Source organism: Pygocentrus nattereri, chromosome 11 (assembly GCF_015220715.1).
Source record: "Pygocentrus nattereri isolate fPygNat1 chromosome 11, fPygNat1.pri, whole genome shotgun sequence".
Classification (NCBI taxonomy): Eukaryota; Metazoa; Chordata; class Actinopteri; order Characiformes; family Serrasalmidae; genus Pygocentrus; species Pygocentrus nattereri.
The window spans coordinates 29,372,740-29,399,844 of NC_051221.1; the positions used below are offsets into that span (position 1 = coordinate 29,372,740).

The 27,105-nt window shown below is 38.7% G+C and overlaps 1 protein-coding gene across 1 annotated transcript in view; it reads left to right on the plus strand.

The window, feature by feature from the left end:
* Positions 1–27,105, plus strand: part of nell2a (neural EGFL like 2a) — a 76,870-nt gene that overhangs the window by 3,945 nt on the left and 45,820 nt on the right. Inside the window, exons 3-12 of the mRNA XM_017699391.2 lie at positions 4,241–4,391; positions 9,737–9,910; positions 10,091–10,187; positions 12,011–12,083; positions 12,182–12,264; positions 12,764–12,892; positions 16,424–16,526; positions 19,881–19,972; positions 20,606–20,711; positions 21,159–21,287. Coding sequence (XP_017554880.1) covers positions 4,241–4,391; positions 9,737–9,910; positions 10,091–10,187; positions 12,011–12,083; positions 12,182–12,264; positions 12,764–12,892; positions 16,424–16,526; positions 19,881–19,972; positions 20,606–20,711; positions 21,159–21,287 — 1,137 coding nt within the window. The remainder of the gene's footprint in view (positions 1–4,240; positions 4,392–9,736; positions 9,911–10,090; positions 10,188–12,010; positions 12,084–12,181; positions 12,265–12,763; positions 12,893–16,423; positions 16,527–19,880; positions 19,973–20,605; positions 20,712–21,158; positions 21,288–27,105) is intronic.

Below are 27,105 nucleotides of genomic sequence, written 5' to 3' on the forward strand. Positions count from 1 at the left end.
TGATAACAATCAATATTGTACTTTTGCCTAGCCCTGATGGTACTACTGTGTTGAGCTATTTTTATAGATAATAATGTATCATACAGTGTCAGAAACCACAGGAGTGAGGCACAAATGTGACGATTTAGGCACGCAGTTTGCACATGCTAGTTCATAGGCTATAACTTTTTACTGCTTGTTCATTACATTAGTCTTGTAGCTTCTATGCAAAACAACAGAAGCAAAAATTGGACACCAAACACTTGACTAGTAACTTGACTACATCAGTGGTATGGTGGAGAACAGAACCAGACAGTCTACTAGGCATGTTAAGATTAAGTATTTGATCATATTTTATAATGATTACATTTCTTTGGTGTGAGAGACTTTCGGAGTGCATTGGTCAGAGTTATTGCCCACAGTTACACTCCAGCTATCTCTCCAAGCAAAAAGAACCCTCGAAGCAAAGCTTCTGTACCTCAAAGTGGCTGAGTACCGGCCATCACAGGAGAATCAGTCAGAGGCTGTAGCCCAGAGTGCTGTCCCAGCAGGTTTGAAGGTGCCCTTTGGTGAGGGTTTCATATTTGTTCCAGAAGAATAGCTGCACTGATACAGCTGGTAGCACTAACGCCTGGTTTTAGAACTGCTGCACCCTCAATGCGTGTAATGGATGGATGGAGTGTCCGCTGAGGGTTTTTCATTACCATAATCAAGCTGAATGTGAAGCTTTGCTTGAAAACCTTCCCATACATGCTACTCATATTGCCAAAGGACAGGGGTATGAGTCTGGCATGATAGAAGGGCTGATCTAGAATCAGGTTTTATATTGTTTATGCTGGCCTTTGTAAAAGTATAAAGAGGAGCAAAACAGGAGTTTGGCTGGGATGTGTTTTGAAATTGTGCTTTAGTGATTTAGTAAGTGTGAAGAAATGCTGAGTAGTTTCCACACTTGGATAGCTCAGACAATCCCTGTCCATTGGCTAATTCATGTAATATTTTGGACAATGCTTTTATGAGTTATTTTATGCATTAGCTTCGTTTTCAGAGGCCTTTGTTTATTGTGTTTGCATTCTTAGTGTGTTTATCACTGTTCTTTCATGTGGTGCTCTGTGTGAATTTTAGCAGGAAATGTATGGACCTCAAGTGATGTATAAACCATATCAAAATAAAAAGTTATAATAATTGTTATTGTTATTAAAATCACTGAATTGCTTATCATTTTCTGTAGCCACAGTAGCTTATACCTTAATTAAGATGTCTTTGCATGTGGAAAGATGAGACCTTAGAGTTCTAGATAGGAAATGCTTGTCGGCTAAAAAGCATTAGCTTTACTCTTCAGTATTGAACGCCATGCTTTGTTCTGAACCATGAAAGCTGTGTCCTGAGGATACGATTAGAACGTCGATCTGTAGCCTAAAGCATTGTTTCCCACGACTGGAGCTGAAACCCCCTGTGTTTGTTTTTTTCTGAATTCTCCTAAAGATTTCATTGTTATGGAAACTCTGTGAACTCTGAACAGCCTTCTTTGTCATATTGTGAATGTAATTATTTACTCATATTGAAGGGAAATCACTTATGTGTGCCTTTCTTTGCTGAAAAAAATCCTTGTACTTAACCAGATTTCGGATATGTTTCTGAGTTGTCTCAGTGACACATGAGGCAATCTCCCATTGAGAGCAGGTGGTCACCCTCTATAGAAGTTTGCCAGTATCCAATCGACCAACGTCTCCTGCAGTGAAACTATTGATTTAACCCTAGTGGCTGACCAATATGGAAAGAGGAGAGGAAGAGAGTTGCATTGCATAGGGCATCACATAGGATAGACTCCATCTCTTCTAGGGCATTTTCCCCTTTTTTGGTCATGATAGGGAGGTAATTGACCAATCTCTCAAACTGGGAGTGGTTAATGGCTTTGAATCAGAAGGAAAGTGATGTTTTTGTGGCTACTTTAAATATTTGATGCATTTTGGAAATCAAATCCTCATCAGCCAAACCCCTCTCCTCCCCAATGTCCTCTATTATTCCTGCTGTCTGCCTATAGAGACTCTGTGGTTGTGTAGAGATGAAAGGGTCATCCTTTGACAGACTGGAGCTGGTTCTCTAAGGGCAGAGAGACAGACAGACAGACAGACTGACACCCTGCTGTGATTCAAAGGTGAAGTGACACAAGGAGCACTGTATTACATTCAGCAATTAAAATGGTGTGATTAGCAGTTTGTCCGTCTCTTACCAATTCTCTATCAGTTCCCTCTAGTCTGAGCCTTTAGTGTGAGATGCACACTAAGCTTTTGGCTGTTGTCACAGCACAATACAATCTGATCAGTGCTAGTGAACACTTGAACACTTGAGACCAAGGGAGGGTTTAATTGTTCAGTGTCTTAAAAATGTTGATCCACATTTATCATCAGACTACGTAGGTCTGTTCATGGTGTAAACCCATTTTATTCATTTAATTTCTTTACTAGATGGACTCCAAAATGGAATTCTATTGTTAGTCTCTAATACTGATGAAATGTGTGTGTGTGTGTGTGTGTGTGTATATATATATTTATACTGATGACGATATATATTTATATCACATATACATATATTATAACACACACACAGCACTGTACAAAATCTTGGGTTGTCTGAGGTAATACAATAAATGTAAAGCTATTTATCCGGGTGATAAATGTAAATAAACAAAAAGCTTTGAGGGATTTGGAGGGCTTGGAGGGCTTTGAAAGGTCAAGAACCAAACCAGAAGTTTATGTAGGCAAAAAAAAAATTAAATTGCTTAGAAAAAAATTGCTTAGAAAAAAAAAATTAAACAAATATCTTGGCTGCATACATTTTCACACAGTACTTTAGACTGTGGCTAAACTCATCAGTGTTTAGAGAGGAGCTCTTTTCATTTTAACTCTGTTAAATCATCAAGGAGTTTAAGAACTGGCTGCCACTACAACAATAGACCATCTGCCTAGTGCTGCTGGTCCCTTGAATATCAACGAACACCCTCCTGGCATTAACCAGTAGAAGTTTTTAATTATTCCTTTCTTTCAAAATGCAGACCCATCTATATCATCGCTACAACCATGACTATTATGGTTTTAGGTATGCATGACAGAGACACTGTCTATCTGGATTGGATTCCCTGCCTCCTTTCTCTTCCATACAAGCACTGTTTTTAGTATGCCAGTGCTTATGGGGTCTCACTCACAGGGCGAAAAGAGCTCTAAACCTCAAACATAACATTGGACTTCTGTGTTTGACTGTCAAAAATAGAATGGACTGTGCTGTAGTGTTCGATACTGCTTTAGGCACGCTCATTAGGCTCAATCGTTCTGAAGTCAGTATCTAGCTTTATAAAATTAGCACATGTCGAAGAAACCTTTTGCTGTGAGGCACCAAAGCTTTCCCTCATCTCTGTCTCATTGCCAGACTTAAACACTGTCTTTTTACTATGTGCCATGTGCATTATATTAATTGGATATTCTTGCTAGTTTGAAGTAGTATGATTATTACTAAGAAGCCAGTGTTGTTGTATTGGGCTGCCTGGATCACATAAGTGTGTCATGGGTTCCCTCAGCTGCCACAGTGAACCCTTTGATGTGATCGCTTCTGAGGAACCTGATCATTTATTGATGCCTCCATTAAAGTGGCAGAGACGGCTGCTCAGGGTACACGGGGAATGAGGTTACGTTTAAGATGGAGGCTAGAAAGAACCACATGTGTCATGAAAACTCCCTCCACTCTCTCTTCTTGTGTGAGGAACTTCTAGAAGTTGATCTACTTGGATGTGTGCTGTAGGCCATGAAATCCATGGTGGAGAAAATTAATGATATATAAGTAGACATGAATACCCATAAAAAAGGCCCACTCCACTTTACAGTCATTATTAACCTTGATCAACATTTCTAGGTGTTTGTAAACCTTTAACTTCACAACTTATTTTATGATAAAATCCAGTAATTGTGTGTATTATTATATACACTGGAATCAGAACTGCTAAATGCCAGTAGCTGTTCTTATAAGAAGAAAGGAAGAAAGTGTTCAAGTCAAAGAAGCCACTTGGGATTACATGGACTGTGAAAAGTAAAAAAAAATGTAAATAAAGACTGAAAGGTGTAGAAAAATATCCCTGCAGGTGTCTTATAGCCATTAAGAGCATGTAGGGTTCTGTATATAAATGTAAAAACTATGCTGAATATTGTTTGTAAATCATCTGATTTTAGTCCAGAACTGAAACTTTAATTACTTGTTCATTGGCTCTTGGCAGGGTCCTCTAGGAGTGTGAGGGTGCCAGAGGAAACGGCTCAGCGGATGCTTCAAAAACTGAGGGGCAAGAGTGAGTTCACTGTTGCTGTGACTCTGAAGCAGGAGCTGCTCAATTCTGGAGTCATCCTCTCCATTCACCATGCCGAGCAGAGGTAATGCAGGATTTAGGGTTGCCTAAGGTTTATTTGTCTTCAAGTCTCAACCTGTTATTTAAATAGATAGATTTCTTAGATGATACAGCTGTGCAGGACAACCTTAAAGTGTGTGAAAGTTAATAAAAACAATCTAAGTCATATAAGATAGGCTGTCACGTACTTTGAAATACAGTAACATTACTTCATTTTTATATGTGCATAATGTGACACACAGAACTGATAGACTTTTTTGTTTCATTAAATCTATTACAGTTATTAAAGTTGTTCTTTGTTTTAAGAAGATATTTCTGAGGAAATATGTATGATAATACTCTAACAGAAGGGGAAAGTCAAAGGAAAATAAATGAAATAACAAGAGTTTCCAAAATTGAAGTTCAAACCATGGTTAAAAGGCAGGACAATAAACTCACCATCAGATAAACAGTTCTTAAAGCTTTCATCTTTGAGAGAGAGGAGAAAATCAAGCTCAGGATCCACTGTGAGAAGAAAATCAAGACTATGAGTCTGAAGGAATGTGTAGCTGTCAAGAAGACAATACTGAAAACAAGTAAATAAGAAGAAAGGAAGAAAATGTTCAGAGAAGCTGCTTCTCAGCATGATGGATTAGGCACCCCGACTGTGTTGTTTGGGATTATGTGGACTGTGAAAAGAAAAAAAAATGTAAACAACTTCTTAGACTGAACTTTGGAGGTATAGAAAAATATCCCTGCAAGTGTCTTTGAGGAACACAAGTGTCTGAAAAGAATGGAAACTGTTGTAAATGGTGGACATTAAACGTATAGCACAATGTTATACACTATATTACCAAAAGTATTCACTCACCCATCCAAATCATTGAATTCAGGTGTTCCAATCACTTCCATGGCCACATGTGTACAAAACCAAGCACCTAGCCATGCAGACTGCTTCTAGAGACATTTGTGAAAGAATGGGTCGCTCTCAGGAGCTACTGTGATAGGATGCCACCTGTGCAACAAGTCCGGTTGTGAAATTTCCTGGCTACTAAATATTCCACAGTCAGCTGTCAGTGGTATTATAACAAAGTGGAAGTAATTGGGAACAACAGCACCTCAGCCACAAAGTGGTAGGTCACATAAGATGATGTGGATATTGAGGTGCATAGTGTGCAGAGGTCAGCAATGTATGCAGAGTCAATTGCTAGAGACCTCCAAACTTCATGTGGTGTTCAGATTAGCTGAAGAACAGCGTAGAGAGCTTCGTGGAATGGGTAAAGCGCCGCCACTGGACTGTAGAGCAGTGGAGATGTGTTCTCTGGAGTGACAAATCACGCTTCTCCATCTGACAATCCGATTGATGAGTCTGGGTTTGGCAGTTGCCAGGAGAATGGTACTTGTCTGACTGCATTGTGCCGAGTGTGTGACGTGGAGCGATAAGGCGGACGCACGTGCTGAGAAAAGCGAGATTTATTGAGGGCAAATCCAGGGTTGTGGTCGAAATGGTCCAGGTTCATAGAGCCAACACGGATCGAATGGGGGACAGACATGATGAAATAGAAAAACAAATCCAAACACTACAAACTCTACATACACATCAAACAATACATCCAAACAGCTCGAGCACGGGCGGAGTAGCGAAGCGAAGGGGCAGGACATCAACGAATCAAAACAAAGGGGCACGTGGCTGACCAGAAAGTAAGCAGAAAAGCACATGGAGGAGTGGGAGGAGCCTATTGTGACAAAGTGTAAAGTTTGGTGGAGGTGGGTTTATGGAATAGGGGTTGTTATTTAGGAGTTGGGCTTGGCCCCTTTGTTCCAGTGAAAGGAACTCTAAATGCTTCAGCAGACCAAGAGATTTTGGACAATTTCATGGTCCCAACTTTGTGGGAACAGTTTGGGGACGGCCCTTTCCTGTTCCAACGTGACTGTGCACCAATGCACAAAGCAAGGTCCATAAAGACATGGATGAGCGAGTTTGGTGAGGAAGAACTTGACTGGCCTGCACAGAGTCCTGACCTCAACCTGATAGAACATCTTTGTGATGAATTACAGTGGAGACTGCGAGCCAGGCCATCTCGACCAACATCAGTGTCTGACCTCACAAAAATAAACACACTCCTAAACCTTGTGGAAAGCCTTCCCAGAAGAGTTGACACTGTTATAGCTGCAGAGGGTGAGCTGACATCATATTAAACCCTATGGATTAAGAATCAGATGTCACTCAAGTTTATATGTGTGTGAAGGCAGATGAGCTAATTCGTTTGGCAGTATAGCATATTTAGTTGTTGAGTTTTCTGTTTCATTTTCTGTTAAATATATGCTTCCTGCCATTTCCACCAGTAAAAAAGGATAGCTTGAAATTAAATGGATGAAGGATGGTTTCTGACTTTTGCACAGCACAGTATATATGCATTATGTAGGACTTAATATAGCTAAAAATGGTTCATTGAAATTAACTAGGTTGGCTGCAGTACTGATCTTTTAGATCTCATCAGAACATCCAGCAGGGTTAATTTACACCGATAGGAATGACTCTTTAGTTACCAGTTTTTTTAGTTACGAGTTTTAAATCATCACCGTGCGATTATATTGGCTATATAATATATATTCCACATTTTAATGGCTGTTTGACCATTAATTGAATTTTTAAAAAGTCAAAACAGTCAAAAAAGCTTAACTACTGAATAACAAACCATCTAGAGCTTTTCACTGATTCCAAAATACTTTGTAGGAAGTAGAAAATAGGAAAGTAGAAACCTTTTAAAAGTCATCATTAAAACAAATATGAAGAAACTACATGGCAGAAATTATTAAATGGGTGTTGTGCACCAGATTCTGTTTCTTTCTGTAAGAGAGGGCAGTAAAATCATTAAAATCATAAAATCATGATAATTTGCCAAATAATCATTGCCAGTTCATTGAGAAGGTAAACAAGTTTAATTGAGTAATTACGACAACTCTAGTTATAACACAAATAAGATGTTAATGTAATCTGTAATGGCCTGTTTTGAAATAATTCTTTGGTTAGATTTTATGACCAATGAATGTATTCAACGTTTTGTATTTATCGGGGTAGTGTGGGGGAAAAAACCCTCAGCTTCAGTTTGTGAGCATCATGCAGTAGGGAGTTCTCTTTCTTTTGCCCTGCTGTGTTGTTCTGCAGCCTATGCTACACATCAGGACCTTTCTTTCTGCACTGTGACCACTTACTCTGCTCCCAAAAGGCTGATTAGAAGTTTCCTTCTCTCCAAGCCAAGACCAGAATGGCCACTCAGCAGATTCTCTTCAAGCTTGACTGAGACCCAGTAAAACATTCCTAGTGCACCTGTGTTTTTTCCCAAGCATAGGACTGGCCTTTTCTATAGGACTACATCACATTGTTATTTTCTACAAACATATTGTTTATTTACTCAAATGTACCCTGAAATGAAGACATCCTGTATGAGTATTTTAAAACAATAAAAGCAAACATATAACATAATTCTATCAGGACTTAGAAGTGAGTGCTTCTCATCTAAACTCTCTTAAACAATTAAGGACATTAAGCATAATGTACAATTGCCATTTAAGTGGGGTAGTGAGCTCAAGCTTAACCAATTTAGAAAACTTTCTTCTTAACACTGCACTCCTGCACTCCTATTATTCCCACTACTAAAGCAATGAAGAAGAAAAGCACTAAGCTACAAAAACTGACATGAATCACCCACAATAGTATAACTATAATTATACCAGCAGTGCTGTGTTCACTGAAGTCAGTGCATAATAAAGACTTTGTAAAAAGATGTTAATTACATTGTATGCATTGTCGATAAAGCAGGCACACATCCATGCCACCCTGCACACTAGGCAACGCTAAGGCCTGTATTGATATTCCTCTCCATAGTCGGATTTGAGCTGCCAGAAACTGCAAGGCAAGAGGAAAAATAACTCATTAGATTCAGTTTGTAGATAAATCAACACTCGCCTGTCTGTAATTGGCTTCTCTCGAATAATGCTCTCAAGCGTGGTCTTTAAAAAAGGAGAGAGAAGGAAAATTTGCTGGTCTGGCCAGGCAGTGTAGCTGATGACTGCGTTGGCAGCTTCTTCCATTAACGTCACTCGTCATAGCGAATCCCAGTAGAACGACTCAGAGGTAATGCTGCTGAATAACAATATCTTAGGCTTTCAGGGAATCACTATGTTTTCGCTTCTGTGCCTGTAAATGCACCTTTTAAGCGGGATAGTGTCCCAGTCTTGTTTTATGAAGCTTTGAGTGAGTTCTCTTATGAAATGTGCATGGTTTCACCTTCACTTAAAAGCCAGAAAGAAACATACAGTAACACATTAATTCAGTTTCATAGCAGTGTCAGTGGCAAGGAGTGGAGCCTTCCCATGTGGACCGTAAATCTCTTGGGCTGTTATTACAGTACGCGGCATATCTTGAAGGGAGATGGACACATTTATTATCATTAAAGAAGAGTGTGATGTCTTCCAGCTGCTTGCTGCACCCCAGGGACACATGTCCAGTCCCCTGTTTCTGCAGATAGTGTAAAATATGCAACACATTTTCACTTCCCCGAAGGGCTATGCCTTTTACCACCATCATTTTTGCTTTTTTTTGTTCAACATTTTAGTCCTTTACTGTCTTTATTAAGTTGCCTTTTCTTTTGAACATGTTTTGCTTGTCTGAAATTGAAATGTACCTTTTTCCTTTTGTTCATGTCCCTGGTTATATAACACCATTCACCATATAATTTAATTTAATTTAAGAGACCCTTATTAGTCCCACAACGGGGAAATTTCACCTCTGCATTTAACCCATCTGTGAAGTGAAACACCACATACACTCTAGTGAGCACACACACACTAGGGGGCAGTGAGCACACTTGCCCAGAGCGGTGGGCAGCCCAATCTGCAGCGCCTGGGGAGCAGTTGGGGGTTAGGTGTCTTGCTCAAGGACACCTCAGTCATGTGCTGTCGGCTCTGGGGATCGAACCAGCAACCTTCCGGTCACAAGGCTGGATCCCTAACCTCCAGCCCACGACTGCCCCATAACCTCCCCAACGACTCCCCCATAACCTTTAAAAGAAATAATTGTTTTTCCAGTAAATGTTATGATTTTTGGCCACCTATGAAACATTGGTTTTTGGTTACGTCACCATGCACCGGCAAGCAAGGAAAATGTTTTAATCAGCACTATTATGTTTCACTTTAGCTAGCTAAGCGACTCTTCCTTGTATTTTACATGCATTACAATGCATTATTTCACAGAATCACTGTGTTGCGATCTCTGATTTGTTGAATTTATTGAACACCTGATTATTTTTTTCAGTCGTTATTACAGTGTATAGATTTTCTGATGTTTATGTGATTTTCTAATGTTGTTATCTTTTTGTATCTCTGCAGGTTTTTAGAGCTGGAGAGCAGTGGGCAAAAGAGTGAAGTGCGTCTCCATTTCCAAGCCAAAGGACAGCAGACACACACTGAGATCTTCCCCTACACGCTTGCAGACAACCAGTGGCACAAACTGTCAGTGGCCATCAGCGCCTCACATGTCACACTTTATGTGGACTGCAACAGGTACATACCGGCTTGTATACGCAGTTTTTTTATTTACTCTGATGGGTTAGTTGTAATGCTGTGATGGACCCTTATCTCTGCCGTAGCCCCATATTCTAAGCTTGATTAATGTGATGGAATGCAGTAAGTATTACACACAGATCAATAATTAGGGAATTTTGGGAACTTCTATCTTTGCAGAATCTATGAGAGAGTGGTCTCTGTTCCTGTCATGGACATCCCTGAAGACACATCCCTCTGGATTGGACAAAGGAACAGCGCACACGGCCTGTTTAAGGTATTTCCCATTATCTATGTTAAGCAAAAAGCTTTAATTATAACTCCCATATTTCGGTAGCCACCCTATTATTTTCATTTTAAAATAGCCATTTCTTTATCAGATGGAAAAGGAGGGAGTCTCGCTGAGCAGCCGCTTCTTTTGAAGTCGATCCCACTTTTCAGCTACCCCCTACAGTGATAAATTAGACGCCAGCACACAGACTTTCAACCATTTAAACACACTGTTAGTGCATGTGTGTGTGTGTGTGTGTGTGTGTGCTTGCAGGAGACTGTTTGAGATGTTTAAGTGTCGCTCCAGGTTGTTAAGCTTCTCCAACGTTAATTGGCAGATGAAGGAAGTCTTGGAGGTCATTTTTGCATCTTAACGAGCATTCATCAGCTCCCACCCCCTTCTCTGTCTCCACGGAGACATTGATTAGCGTGCAGACATTCATCTCATTTCATGTGAAGGGGACACACACACCCAAAAAAATGGCAGCAGAATATCAGAACAATTAAATGTGTGGCCTCTGTTCTAGAGTTGCGTTTGGACAGGCTCTTCTTTTAATTGGTCTATTTTTCAATTTATTCCAGTTTGTGAATATCTCTGAACAGCAGCCAGTATCAATGTTGTGAAATAGATGTTACTTTATTGGTGAAGTACCCCTGCAAATGGAATATCAATAAACAGGGTTAGCTTGTAGTGGTTGAAATGTAAAGTGTGCTATTAGCATCACGTCTATGCAGAAAGAATTCTACACTTGTTGACCTTGCATGTTGGCTCTAATGGAAATGATCAGTGCATGTGTACCTTCTCTTCCTCCAGCATGTAGGGAGCCTAAATTGCATCCTGAGCCTTTCCACAGCCAAACAGCCCACCTCCATTTCCCCTTAGCGTGCCATGAAGAATCCGCAAATAGTTTTGTTGGGTTTTGAATTTATGGTTTTTAAATTGAAGTGGCAAGACAATTTCGAAAACAATTTCTCATAAATCGCACAATTCCTCTCCTTCAAGGGTGGTGGAGGGGGGCTGAATGTGCTTGGGGAAAGCGAGATGGCCAAGTTGCCATGGATACAGAGTGTCTATACGTGGTGATGTGCTTGTGTGGCTTGGCCAGAGGACAGAAGGTGATCAAATTAAGGCACCTTTGAGGCAAATTTAATTTGGATCTCATAGTTATGCTCATCAAAGTGAGACGGTGAGTGCTGGGTTACGTTCATGTCTTCTCCATCATTGCTTCACTTTACGTTGCATTATGTTCAATTACCAGAGCGAAGAAAGCTGTCCACCTATGTATTAGCCTCAGATAGTCCCCACAAATAAGAACTCGTTTTACCTAATGATTACGGACTGCACCAGGCATATAGCTTTCTGAATTCTGAATTAAATATCCAATTTTCAGAGTGTCTTTATCTAGATTGAAATGCCTAAATGAACCTCAGATCTGCAAGAACGGTGCACTACCACTCTGAAATCTGAAGAAAGATTGTTTATGATTTTTGGTATCTAACGTTTAGAAATGACTCCTTGCCCATACTCTGATGTTTTTTCCCCCTGAACCATAACAGTGGAGCTTTCTCAGTTGGCAGTAGGTTGGGAAAAATACCCTACCCAATTGGTAAAATTTATATTGATTAAATCTAGAAATGGTCCTTGTGTGGGAACATGGGTTCAAAGCCCCAATCAAGATGTCAATATAGCGTCAGAGGCGTAGTGTTAGATTTACAGACTGCATACAGTAGAAAACAAGGCAGACATAGATACATGATACAGTCTGCCTGAGTCATATGAAGGTTATTGATCATGTGACTGATTAGAATGACCTCTTTCTGTGTTTACAGGGTGTGATGCAAGATGTTCAGATACTAGTGATGCCTCAAGGTTATATCACCCAGTGTCCAGATCTAAATCGCAGTAAGTACATTTGAGCTGCACTAAAATTATTACTATAAGAATGATGAAATACAGCCTAAAATCTGTCCCTTGATCTAACTGCATGTTTAAATTTGTAGCTTGTCCGACGTGTAATGATTTCCATGGGCTAGTGCAGAAAATAATGGAACTCCAAGATATCTTGGCTAAAACATCCAGCAAGGTAAAATACCTGGGTTCATTTAAGCATTGTTATTTTAGTTCAAAAGATGGCTATAGCATGGTTCTGGTATGTTTTTGCTGTAAGCTGTTGTATTGCTAATCTGTGTATTTTTCTGTATTCAAACACAATGATTTCAGAGTATAACCCTTTCTGGGCTGTAGCTTTAGCACTCTTTGATGTCCTTTTTTGACATTTTAAGTGCAGTTTTTTAACGCATACAGTCATTTTAAAATACTTTTGTCATATTGATTGTGCACAATAAATAGAGTGCAATCAGCCAATGATGTTCACATATTCTCTCAGCCCTTCTCTCAGTTAATCACTCAATCAAGTGTTGTTTTTCTAACCATAACAAGTGCCTATTCATCACTCCATTTGCTGGGATGCCTGTTGCATTCTATACAGCTGCACTTAGTTCTCTATTGCCTAAAGAAAGACTGTAATGGGCATAAGCGACCCCCCCAGTCACGCTTTCGTCTCTCTGTGTGTTGTGGTGCAGCTGTCGCTGGCAGAGGAGAGAATGAACGGCCTGGATAATTGCTATTGTGAGCGGACATGCAGTGTGAAGGGGGTGACCTACAGAGAGGACCAGGCCTGGACAGATGGCTGCAAGAACTGCACATGCTCGGTGGGTTGGGTGTCTTCTGCATGTGGACTGCACAGCTCCCTGTAGGGCCCCGCTGCCTTTATTATGGGCGGCGGTTGCCCCCCTCAGGGCGTTAAGTGGGGAGAGGGGAATGTCATGAAAGAAGAGGCTCAGAACAGAGTGTGCTTTGGTTTGTCTTTGTTGAGAAATGCTGGGAAAGTTACACAATGGCTGGATTAGCGGCATTAAAAGATTTAATAACAAGTAGCCTGACTGTGTGTCATCCTAAAATGCTTGACCACCTGCACATGAGTTGTAAACAGACTGTAATGTACTTCATATTGGACTTTGTTACATTTGGACTTTAAATTAGCAAGTCATGTGTTTTGTTAGCACTGGGTGATATATCATCTATACCACTACAACATAATTTTAATTGCTGTATTGATAGATAACATGCATTATAATCATGGTAAAGTTATGTTCAGTAAAATGGAAGAATTACTGTTACCAAGCAGTTTCTTTTTAGTTTTTTGTTTTTTGTTTTATATACTTTATACTTGATATCCAGGAGTTAAAGGGAAATTCCACTCATATTTCTGCATAATTCAATTGGTGAGATGTAAACAAAGTAATTCAGAGTGATTTGATCTGAATGGTTTATTGTAGAGGAACTTTTCTGTTTTTGTTATTTGTTTTACCATTGTGGTGATAGGAACTAGGTGGCTCGATGTCTACATCAAAATATGGCCATTTATTTATTTTCCTATATGGTCAGTGAACCTATTCGTATCTTCTGAGTTTTAGAGGTTTTGTAACATTTTGCCTTACAACAGGCAAAGTTCTACTAGAATAATTTATGTGCTTCAGTATTCCAAAAACGCATATTTTTCTCATACTTCGCATCTCTATTTACACTCTCTCTGAAACACTCTTTTGGAGTGCTTGCATCTTTAAGCCCTGCCTCCTGATGAGCCCAGTGTACTCTGATTGGTCAGCTCCCCCACTCAAATCCGGCCCTACACATTCTGCCCATCTTGCAGTCTGCAGCCAGACCCTATTCTCCTACGCAGCTGTAAACACCAGTGTGGCTGTTTTTCCAATGGTTCTGCCATATCAATGTGAGCCAGAGTCTGATCCTGAAAGTAAGGTCAGCTTCTTGACATGGCTGCAAAACTGAACAAACTCCTGTAGTTGCTGTGCTTTGTGTGAGGGAAGGCTAAAGGAAAAAGAAAAAAAAAAAAAGCATGTCCACTTTAAAAGAAATGCATTTTAGGCCAGTACTTAATAGCAAAACTACAACATCTAATGTGTCACACATTATTTGTTACCATTTCATGTAGTAACTTTTCTGGCTCCTATCACATTTCTGTCAGTTTATCTAAATCGGTGTATTTTACATCAAAATCCAGCGCTCTGACTTTGCTTACATCTTAATGACAGACATTTGAGAAATGAATGGAATTCTCTTTTACAAATAATCCGGAAGCATAAGGTCAGTTACATTTTAATACTAAATTAAATGTCATCTGACACTGTGATTATTAGATATATATTGAAAAAAATATAGTGATTAATTTTATCAATAATGCCCAGCATTATACGCTGTGTTATTTAGTGTACCCCTTGTTTATGTGCTGTCTGACTATTGATGTCTGTTCTATTCTTATTGACTCAGTGTTGTGAAGCTGTGGGTTTCATTACACATGACTGTGCAGGATCTATTGTCTTGGCCAATTTAGCAATTAAGCTATCTGCAATTACCTAATTAGTCATGTTCCTCCACTTCCACAGAAAGCTTAGTGATGCCACTGATATCAGCTGTGGGAAGGTCGTATACTAGCGGGCTGTATCTCCTCTCACTCCTACACACTGTTTCTCTTTCATGCTCATTTCTAATGTGGAAGAGTGGACAAAAAGCTGTATATGATCATGTAGAGATGCTCTTCTCTCACATACTGTATATAATCAGCTACACAAGGGTTTCTTTGTGTAGCGTGCCATGTCTCTCCTCTTAGTATGAACACTGATTGTGACTGACATTGTCTATTGTGAATTTTTTGCAGCTGCTCTGAAATGCTTAAATGTTTTAAATTAGTGTAGAAGTGTTTAAAAACAACAACAAACAAGACAATGAAGTGGTTTTATTTAATGTTCCATTTATTAAGAAAAATGCTTCTTCTCCACATTTTTGGCAAGTTTATAATTTAATGGTGTCAAAGTTAACTTGTTAATAACATGCTAATGTGATAAATGATTAACTCCACAAATTATTTTAACACCATTAACACATCTTCTAGTTTAACTTTTCAAACACTCTGTAGTGCCATCCTGAAGCTCAGCTGATTCACTGATTATATACACAAAAACGTGGTTTATTTGGACTATTTTATTGTTTGATAGCCCTACTGTAAGTCAATTGTATGGATTCTAGCTTGGCTAATTTTGAGTGTTTGAGTGATATTTAGGGCTGTTGCCTTGCAACCTGTCCTTTGAGCTCAGTATCAGGTCCCGAAGGACAGACTGCTCCAGCCGAGGAGGGTACCTTCTTCTAGAGGGTACTCCTCATATTCAAAGGGCCCGTTGTTCCAAATGTTCCTCAGTCCTCTGCTCTGCACTCTGTACACAATTTAAAAAACATGGTCCTTCAAGAGTTCTTTAGCAAAGAATAGGTTTTATATAGAACCTTTTTGAAAATCGTTGTATATTGCGCCAAAATGGATTCTCCTGTTAATACAAGTTGACATTGTAATAATAGAAGAAAACTTTTTGGTGCAATGTAGAAAACTTTTTTTAAAAAGATTCTATATGGAACCATATATAACACATTCTCCATCAATCTGAAGAAGGCTCTCACAATGCATAGAACCCTTTACCCTGCAAAAGGTTCTTTGAGTTTTCATAATTCTATATAGAACCTCTAACCGCTTCAAGTAGTTTACTACAGAAGCCTTGAAGAACCATCTTTTTTAAGAGTGTAGCTCACCTACGAGTGAGCTCAGCTCCTATGTTTTGCCCTCACTGCTGCTTTCCATGATATAAAAATGGCAAGCTAAGCCGATAAAATAACTTGGTAAAATGATTAAAAACAACTTACTAAAACTATTATGGTAATACAAAATTGCTAATTCTAATTCATTAACAGCATTTGGCAAACACTCTTATCCAGAGCGACTTACAACTTGATCAGTATATCCAGGTAGACAAAGGTAGTGTTAAGAGTCTTGCCCAAGGTCTCTTATTGGTATAGTGTAGGGTGCTTTCCCAGGCAGGGGATTGAATACATACAAAGCATACAAAGCAGAGGTGTTCTCCACTATGCTATACCAACCACATAACCCAAGCAACTGGGCCTCAGACTCATAATACATTTTGCCACATACAGGATATATTTTGAACTGCAGTATCAAACATAAAATTATGGTTAAATGATGCGTAATTATGGTGAATTAATAATGTTTTTGAGGGTGATTTTGAAAACAAATGCTGGAGTACTCATTTGGAAATACCAAGAAATACTCCAAGCCTGTAAAGGCCAGCCCTAATGATGCACTCTCTATTTGTGCTTTTCAGAATGGGACAGTTCAGTGTGAAACCATCGTTTGTCCCCCTCTGGAGTGTCCTGATGGTTCAGTCCCCGCCTATGTGGCAGGGGAGTGCTGCAAAAATTGTCAGCGTGAGTAGCTAGACACACACACACACAAACACCTCTCACTGCAGGCATGTGCACATCCACTCCTTTCTGCCAAAGTTGCCTTTTTCTTCCCTCACACTCCCACACAACACAAACACTCACAAACATGCAGACACTACAGATACTGAAGCAATGCTTTTCATTGCTCGCCCCCACAGGGTTGCCTGACAACTGACCACATCTCTCCGTTGCTTAGCTACATGCTCACCATGTCTCCTGAAGTGTCATCCAGTACATATACATATCTGAATAAATTATTCACTAGCAAGCTATAAAACAGAGCCCTCTGGGAGATATGCAAATGTGAACTTGAATTTAAACTGCTTGGCCTAACAGGGGATCTTTCTGAGATTGCTTTCACTTAGCTTGAGCACTTTGTCTTCATACAGATTATATTACACTTTTGTGTATTAGACGCAGGTTTCAGAGGCTTGACTCACACTTTCCAGTGTAGTAGTTCCTGTTCCTACAAAAAACAAAATGTAAATTTCAAGCCAAGCTTACACTCTTTCCTGATTCAGCGTTCCCCTGCAGACAAATTCTACTGAACATTCTATCTAACTCGAAGAGCTTCAAATAAACTTTAAAGCTGGATGGCTGAGTGCTGTATTTTAGCAATGGCTGATAGTCAAGGCGTGCTCTTTTCAGATTGGTACATTTGTTCATCTTAGACGTACAAAAACTGTGTGCATTTCATGTAGACTCCTTTATATTTTGTAGAGATTTCTACATGGTTTAATCCCTTAAAATCCCAAAGTTATTGCATACTTAGGCATATTATTCATTAACTACAGGGATTTCCGTGCAAACTGTCTGAGCTATTCATAGGTTATAGAAGTATATAATGTAACTTTTGGGCTGCTGGTGGATACTGACCATTTAAAGGGTTAAAAAATATACATACTGTCCATTTTCAAAGTTTCTTCTGGACAGTCTCTAGAGGAGTTTCAGAATGTGCTATGTGTTACAAAACTCACGATAGGTCATATTTGTAAAGGATGGCTTTTAGCTTTTTTGCATACGAACTCAAACTCAAATTCAAATGCTGGCTCTGATCTCAGAGAGGAACAAACATCATGAATCCGATGCTGTCTATTATAAAGTAGAACTCACAATGTGTGTTGTGATTCTGTTAGCTATGTATCTGTTCCTGTGGGTTAGTGGAATGTTTGAGTGGTTTCACTATGATAGCATAGTTGTAGTTGATCTTAAACAAAGTGCTTTAATTAAAATTAACTTATTTTAAAGGAATATCTTGGCTGATTGCATCTTGGAGGTGGAAAATTGTGTAAATAAGATTTTTCGCCAAGGCTTAGTAGTTTTTATAGAAAAATGTATTGTACTGTATACACATTGACTGATGCTGAAGTGGTATTGTGCTGTCTGTGCTTACTCTGCTTGTAGTATCAACAGAAGCTAGTGACCCAAGAGATTCTGTCTAGTTCTGTAGTTTTATTAGTTAGTATTTTAGTTGTATTTATTGGTTTACCTTGTGTTTAACTTCTCAAGGGTCAGCAAGTAGAGGGTGTTCTGTAAAAGTACATACACATACACACACACACACACACACACACACACACACACATATGAACTCATGTTTTATATAAGAGCTTTTTCAAGTTAATCCTTTCTTCCTATCACTATGGTGTATCACAGCCCTCCGTGTCTTGCACATGAAGACAAACGGGAGGCTAATTAGCTGAGCTTTGTGTTTGGAGTGATGGGACTCCACTAAAGAGCTTTCCATTTTAACCACCCTCTTATCACAACACACACACACACACACACATACACACACTCACACATACACACACTCACACACACACACACACACACACACACACACACACACACACACACACACACACACACACACACTCCTGTAGGACTTAATTGTGTATGATGCATGCTTTTGGGAACTGAAGCATCTCAACAAATAATATTTATTATATTTTGAATTATAGTTGCTATCACGATGTGCATTTCGTACTTTGGTTTGTGGTACTTTGTGCATTTATACAGCATCTTTTTTGGATTTTGTTAGTGAAGCCGTGACATCAGTTCAAATCAGGGTCAAACTTACTTAGTAAAACTGTTGTAGATTCTAAGGGAGTTCTATAACATATGTTTTTTTTCCACAGAATGTGAAGCAAGAAGTAATTTCTAATGGAAAAAATGATAAATTCAGCAAACTGCATCAACGTTCTCCCAACCCTTTATAATTTGCTGTGCTCTTTTAATTGTATTGAAACAAATGCCTTATTAAGTCTTTAAGAGATCCAAAAATGTGGCTGTTCTGCCATTTAATCTGTTCTTCACCTTTAATAATGTTATTCCTCAGTGCTGTTGTTACATTGATTTAATTGGTAAAGAATGTAATCTAACAAATCTGGAAATTTGTACATTTTTATTTAGTTTGTCTCACAAACTACATTTTTGCACCAAAAACACATGAATAGGAATTTAGATTAGTGATGTTTAATCATTACTCTGATTAAATTAAACAATTCAGTAAGATTTAACAATGGGGCACCAGCAATAAGGGAAGCCTCTTTCCTTTTTTATACAGTGATAAAAACACAGAAACCCACAGAAAGCTTTGATTCTGTATGGTGATTCATTTCATGAATACACACTTGAATAACTCCTTTGGTGGCAGATTTAAGCAAGTTTCAATGATCATCGCCACATTCTTAGAAAGGATCGTCAAAACATTTCAATAGAGTTAAAGATCAAGACCTTTCTCACTTCCTTAAATTGACATCATTGTTAGACTTTTCTCATGATGTTATTGAAAGCTTGAACATGAGCCATGCATATTATGTGCCAAATTACATTCCATCTTTGTGCAAAATCAGTCTGTCATATGCAGTTATATCAGGACACTTATCAGATGGGACGAGAAGGAAGTTTGCATTGCTGGCACTGGAAGGTCTTTTTATTAGTGCAGAAAGAAACCAAGAGGAAAACCTTTCCTGCAGTCTTGTTTAGACTAATGGAATCCTGTAGTATTTCTAAATGTATACTGCTTATAGCACAGTAAATGGAGTTTATCTGTGAGTTGCATGATCTGTATTACTTTTGTAACCTGGTTGATTAGCCGGAGTGTCCTTAGGCGCTTTATTTGAAGTGGCGTATTCTAGGTTTGCTCTCAGTCTGGATGTTTGAGGCTGCTGTTTGTAGTAGGCTGTTTTAAGTGGGCCTACTGGGTGAGCTCTCCATGGTGCTGAACTGGCAGGTCACTCTGGTTGTCAGTATGTGGAAAATACAGGTTGTCTGATTTCCTGCAGGGTATAATTTTGATTATTGTTTCCCTCTGTGCGTGTTTCTGTGCAGCTATGTGCCTGTTTACCGGGCAGGAGCTAGTGGAAGGAGACAGAAGAGCTGTGCATCACCCTAGTGGACTGTGCCTACTCTATGAATGCAAGGTAAGAGGGTTGTATAATCTGTAAACATTATAAGTCAAACATCTTGTTCAGAATCTGTTCAAATATATATTGAACTTGAGAATGATGTAGTGTAGTTTTCTTGGTTTGCTTTCATCGAGTTTGTGATAAATCTTATCACTATATTATCAGCACTTCATTTTGGTTTTTTTTTTATTAGGAGTGCTCAATATCAGAATCAGATTGCTATTGACAGATTAGTGATACACATTTTAGCAAAACAATTTGACAAAACAATTTCTTGTGCCCGATAAATGACTTTCATTAGTCATGAAGCAGAAATGATCCAAAACTACATTAGCTCTATAAATTGCCAATGCCCACCAGTGGGGTTTTAGTTTACACTTCTATAACCTAAGAATAGATCACCCAATTTGGATTAAAGTCCCTGTAGTTACTGAATCATAAGCTGTAGTATGTAATAAGCCTTGAATTTTAAAGAGTTCATTGAAATCATGTTACGTTATCACATATTAAAATAATAAAAAAAAACTTTACTTTGCTTTAAAAGTTGACAGAGATAAAAGTTTGACTTTTTTCTTGTTCTCATTACTGAACCTTCAGTTCTGCGCTCCAAAAGCAAAAAGCTCAGTATTGTGTGGTGTGTGTCCCCAGGGCCACACTATGCACAAAGTCCAGAATAGTGGAGACTGCCCGGAGCTCAACTGTCCTGAAGCAGAGCAGGTGACTGTTACTGACAGGTGCTGTAAAGTGTGCAGAGGTGAGTCTGTTCTACACCATTGCTTTTCACTTTGAGGTTACAGACTGAGGGAGGCAAAGAACACTGATTTGATCTGTTTTGTGTGGGCAGACGCCAAGGAACAATCAGAGTACTGCAGTAATAGATCAAAAGAAAACACATAGACACGTTTTATTAATGAAATTCATGACACTCTAAAATGTCTCTTAAATGCTGTAATTACATTATCATAATTGACTTATTGCAGTCTGCCACATTCAAAGCACATACAACTGAAATGGCTTAAGTGTCAAGCACTCCAGGCCCCCTGTGACTACTTACAACATCTACTTCACCACCTTTTTCATTAACTGTATAACTTTATTTCTTTGAAAAAAGCCCTCGGTCAATAGCCTGTAGCAGCTTCTGTGCCATTGTTCCGGCAGTAGTGACAGCAACTGACAGTGGATTTCTCTGTGTGTCCTAAAGGCCATGACTTCTGTGCAGAAGGCAACACTTGCATGGAACACTCGGATTGTCTGAATCTAGAAGCAGGAGCGAGCTGCAGCTGCAAAGAAGGTTTCCGGCCTCTTCGCTCAGACAATGCATACTGTGAAGGTAAGCTGTCAGTCAGTTGCTGCACTATGTAGTAGGTAGTAGTAGTAGTAGTAATAATAATAACGATAATAATAATAATAAGAAGAATATTAATAATAACAATAACGGATTTCTATAGTCAAAACTGAGAGAAAAACAAAAATGAATTTCATGTAAGGTATGATATAAGGATTACATTATTTTACTCCTGCAGAGTGCTTCTTAATTCAACACTAAAATTCATATGTTGCCCTGAAGTCAGCCTGTCTCAATTATCACATAATCGTGTCGTTGCAGTTATTTCAGCTGAATGCAGTTATTACTTACTTGCAACAACAAATGTGAATTAAATGCATTTTCATTAGTTGGCTTTAGGCAAATACCTGTAGATAAAAAAAGCACCTTTATTGAAACACATTTTGGATCTTACAAAAAAAAACAACCTGGTCTCATGATATCATCATATACGTACCTCTGACTGCTTTTTTGCAGAGCCGCAAATACATACCCCCGAGTACGTTTGGATGCACTTTTGAGAAACAAATGTCCACTGGGGGCGCTAAAGAGAAGCTTACACTTTAATGATATATTGTGATTATTTTGCCTACCCGACATGTCAGCTGAGCTGATAATGGTACATAGCTTTAGCTAGCTAGGTACCTTATGTGGTTAGTTAGTTAGAGCGTTTGCTAGATAAAGCAGTTGATGTGTTTCTGTGGTTGTCATGATGTGCTGACTAGAGATCTCAAGTTTTCGTGGCCTTTGTATGGGAAAAAAATGCCTAGATATCTAATCGGTCTGCATTTGTCTTCTTATACCTGACGTACTAGTTATAGCTGGCTAGTTTAGTGGCTAGAAAACTAGCTAGCTAGGTAATGTCTAATGTTAACTGCGCTAACATCATATTTATATTAAAATAGAATGGGGATTGTCAAAATATCATCGATCATTAAATATGTTATTGAAATGGTAAGGGTAGCTAAAGTACATGCTCAGCTGACACCTCACTCTATGCTAATGAATCAGTAGGCAGTATCTACTGTTCTATCGCTAACCAGAAGGTTATACAAAAAGGTTACAAGAACCTCTTTATCCACCTGCACCTGAGGCTGCTTTAGCTAGCTGCTTTGCCTAGCCACCTAGCTAGCTGTTAGCTAGCATAACGTAACTGAAGCTACATACCTTTATCAGCTCAGCTGACATCTCAGGAATACGTGCTGCATGTCACGTAATTGAAGGAGGCTAGCTAGATAAATCGCCCCTAAATCAGTTGACAGTAACCCCGTATCCATATATCTTCAGCCAAAAGGTTATGGGAACTTGTGCTTGGTAGCCAGCAAGTACACAATCTGCGTTATCCACCAAACTAATGTTATAGGAGAATAGCCCCAGCTATAGCTATGGCTATGTACCTGAAGCTGTGTTAGAGGCGGCATTAGCTACCTGCTTTGCCCACTCACGACCTGGCAGATATCACAGTCGCTCCGAAATTATTCTACATTTATCAGTAAAATAGCGCTGATGACTGACAGCTTTAACAATAATCAAAACCAAAATCAAAAGTCATGTCCCCAGTGGACATTTGTTGCAGCAAGTGCAGCAAAACGTACTTGAGGGTACGTATTTGTGGCTCTGCAAAAAAGTGGTCAGAGGTATGTATATCCCATGAGACCAGAAAAAAAACCATTCTACCTTTTGACTTCTTGCTAGAATACCATTAGAGGGCTGCAGTGAGTAAAGTTTGTTTATTTGAGCTCAAGTTATCTGTCATCACTTGGGAGTTCCTTAGCTAGGAAGCGAGACAGATAATGAGCCAATTTCGTCACTGGGGAATAGTCACATACAGTGAATGAAAAAGACAATTAAATTATGAATCATAATGATCTATGTAGCAATTGATTGTCAGCTAAAATTTCCTGCCTGTGACAAGCCAACTCTGAAGTTTTTTTTTGAAGTTGAATTGTTCAGCTTGGTGTATGCTGAATATTATAATGTACTGCATGTAACTTACAGTACATTAGATATCAAGGACATCCTTGCAAGGTTTCCCTTTCTAATTTGGTTTTGCCAATTAAAATGATTTCAGATAAGGTGAACCTATAAAGATAAAATAGGCTGTCCTCAAATTCCATTTTCACATGAGTTATTTTAAGGCCACCACTTCTTGCTTTTAAAACCTCTGCAAGGTCATAACGAGCACAAAGTGAAGATTTTTTATCTGTGGGGTTTTCTTATTCAATTAGAGTTGATTAGCGATTTTAAAGTCTTTTCTCTTCATTAATAGTGAAAACAGCCCGTATATCTCTTCCTGCCGTAAGCTAGCTTTTAAATGTTGGGTAATTAAGAATAAGTTGCATTACCTTGATCCATGGCTCTTACTGTCCTCCTGCTCCATCTCTGCAGTCCTGATGTGAATTTGATCAATAGGCATACATTCTTTTTCTGCCCACCTTTCTTTGGCAGTTTAATTGGATGATGTTCGCCATCAGCAGGAGTAAGTCATCAATGTCTTACCTACCGTGCTCTGTTTCCTTTTTCCTTTGAAGTCCGCTCACTGCCCCGCACCTGCCCTACTTTTTTAGCATGGCTAATGAATCGCGCCGGATGGTTCTGAGAGCTTTGCCCTGCTCTGCCGTCACCTCTGCACAGATCAGACGGATCTCTAATGAAAGCAGTTCATCTTAGCAGCCAAAAATAAACCTGCGCTGACATGTATGGGCCATCAGTCACCCCACACTACTTTTACATATGCCACACATGCACATTGGTCAGGTAATTACACAAGACCAGGAGAATATGCATAATTAAAGATGCTATCTTCCGCACTGGCTTAAAATTAATGCACAGCTTCGCGGGCCTCTTTGGGTTAAGCTCCACTTAGAGTAATGGACTTTCTGGGAAAGCAAAGTTCAAATGAATACTTTAACCTAGAGTATTTAGTCCCTTGAGATTCACTAGAGGTAATATATTTTATATATTTATTATTTTGTTCTAATGTTATCACAAATATTAATACTCTTTAAATGCCCTCATTTTTTTGCTTTAGGGTATTTGCCAGAATACAAAAAAAGTGTAACCTAGAAATGTTCCATTGGTGAACAGATAAAGCAATAGTGCCCTACTTTAAGACCAATTCATCATATATTTTTCTCCATTGGGGTGGAACACAGCACCAGGTGTTCAAAATAGCAGAACTGAATTAGCCAAATTGTTTGATTTGAGGAAACAAACACAAACCTTTGATACCAATGCATTATGACCAGTTATTTGTAGCTGTTTAATACTGAATTCAGGATTCTGTACTTAAAAAACAGCAAGCAGTCACAGTTTAGTACTGTATTGTTACTCTCTTCAAATTCAGAATGGTCTAAAAATGTAAGCAGCTTTCAGCTTAGAAACAGTATATGACTACATTTTCACAAAACTTTACCTCATTAATTCCTCTGTATTTTTTGCTGTTCCTCAACATCCTCTGAGTTGCATGGGAATTTTTTTGGGTGGCAGAGACGGCTGAGAGCTACTTCTTTAAAGTCGTCATCCACATCGCTAAGCTCAAAATAGATGATGACTCTGACGATGAGATCAGTCCCCTTTCAATTTTTCATGCAGTTGGTGGAAGGGTAGAGACTCAGGGGGATACTCTTTAGAGACAGAGTGCTGCTCTGTCAGACAGAAAAGCAGGGGGCCTCAATTTCTCCCCTCGCCGGGTGCACTCAAGTAGAAGCTGTATTTTCCAACACAGCAGACACTGTTTGGGAGAGTATTACATATCTGTGATAGACTGCTGTGTGGAATGAAGGACAACGAATAGCCATGAAGTCACAGCACAGTCACAGCAGGGCTGTAGCATTCTCTGATTTGCAACAGGTGTGGGCAAATAATGAGTGCACACAGTGTGCAGAAGTTCACAAAACCAGTGAAGTCGCCTTGGATGTACCCAGGAAATTTTATTAAATTTTATTCATCTTTCCAATTATAACATCTTTGAATAATAGTTACAAAACTAATTGTTCCATCATCCCCTGAATATATTCATATGCTGAATGTGTTTATAGTGTGTGAAAGGCAATTAGGTACGTCAGTTGCACAGTCTGATGCAGGTGGTCATCTAAGCGTATTTGCATAAAATACTTATTTAACACGCTGCCCTCTGTTGCTGTCTTGTCAACTCCATGGGATTCCTAGACTCTGTTTCAGGGACCAGTGTCTCAAAACCTGTTGACTGGCTTTACTTGATTGAGTTTGAGTGTAAAATGTCAGCAGGTGCAGAGAGGGTAATTGGCGTTGACTGAAGAAGAGCAGCAGAATCCCAAATGTAATTACGGCGGAGATGAAGTCAGGGAAAGAGTGGTGAGTGGGCGAAATGGATGACCTGACCTCAGTCTGGTCAGAGTGACCTTCAGGGCATACTTCTTCACAGATGTGTTCATCGCGGACTGTTTGTGGGAATGGAGCTCTATATAAACATCCATATAAAAATCAAAGGATTTTTGGCATGGCAGACAAGCACACCTTTTTAAATGTTTTAATGCAAATCAGCATGCTTTTAAAAAATTATTTAATTTATTAAACTCTAACTAGATATACTGCATGATCAAAATCAGTCAAGATCAGAAGCGGCTGATTTTTGCTCTAAAGAAGCAACTGGCTCATTTATTATTTAGATTTTTAAGATATAATGTAAATAAACTGCTTGGAAGCTCAGGTAAATGCACTGTGTTTGAATGCTGTTAGACTTATACTAAAATGCTGTAGCATAATTATACATGGCTCAGTGTGCTAAATAGACAGTTGCTTCTTACTTGCAGTGTAGCTCTTTCTTTGATTTTGTGTTATTCAAATAGGCAAACATTTAAGAAAAGACAAATTAGCCCTGTTAAACAATACATACTGTTTTTGTATTGTGATTGTGACTAAACAAATACTGGAAATGTACTAGCATTTCGTTTTTTTAATAGTTAATAAAAGTCTAATTGGTAATAATGACATACTACACATATTTTATCTCCTAGTTGTGATGTCAGCACCTTTTAGCTGTTTAAACCATGTTTGGGACAAAAGATTTTGCTCAAGGGCACTTCCATCACATGCTGTTTTATTAGGTTACCTAATAAAATATCCACATCTAATATTTTTTAGAATAAAAATACAGTATTACAATTAAAAAATTACACTAAATTGCTATTTCCGTATGTAATGATTTATCTTTCATCTCTAGTACTAGCCTTGCTAATTTCAGCTACGCTAAAGTACTATAAGCTAGGCTGTTAGTAACCCATTTTTTGTCATGTGACAAACTCAGAACACACACACACACACACACACACACACACACACACACACACACACACATATATATATATATATATATATATATATATATATATATATATATATATATATATATATATATATATATGTGTGTATATATATATATATATATATATATAGCACTTTACACAGACTGTAATTGAATAGTAGCATTGCTCTTAAAATTTCAAAAGAAGGCAAGGTCTACCTCAGCACCAAATGGATAGGCTGATTGATTTATGGGCTCAGTTAATCAAAGAATAGGTCCAACCATATAATTTAAAATGATGAATGAAATAGATTAGCACCATTCAGCTTTGTTGCATGCATGCATGTAGATTCATTTTCAGAAATGACACCAGTGTTGAGTATTTGGTTGTACACACTTTTGACTGTGTTCTCTGCTGAATTGAGCCTTAAATTATGCTTGATGAGTGCTTCCCAATCAAACTGTACCAATACACATGATGAATGAGCACATTGCAGTCTGTTTCTTGATAAAACACACAGGCACACACACACACACACA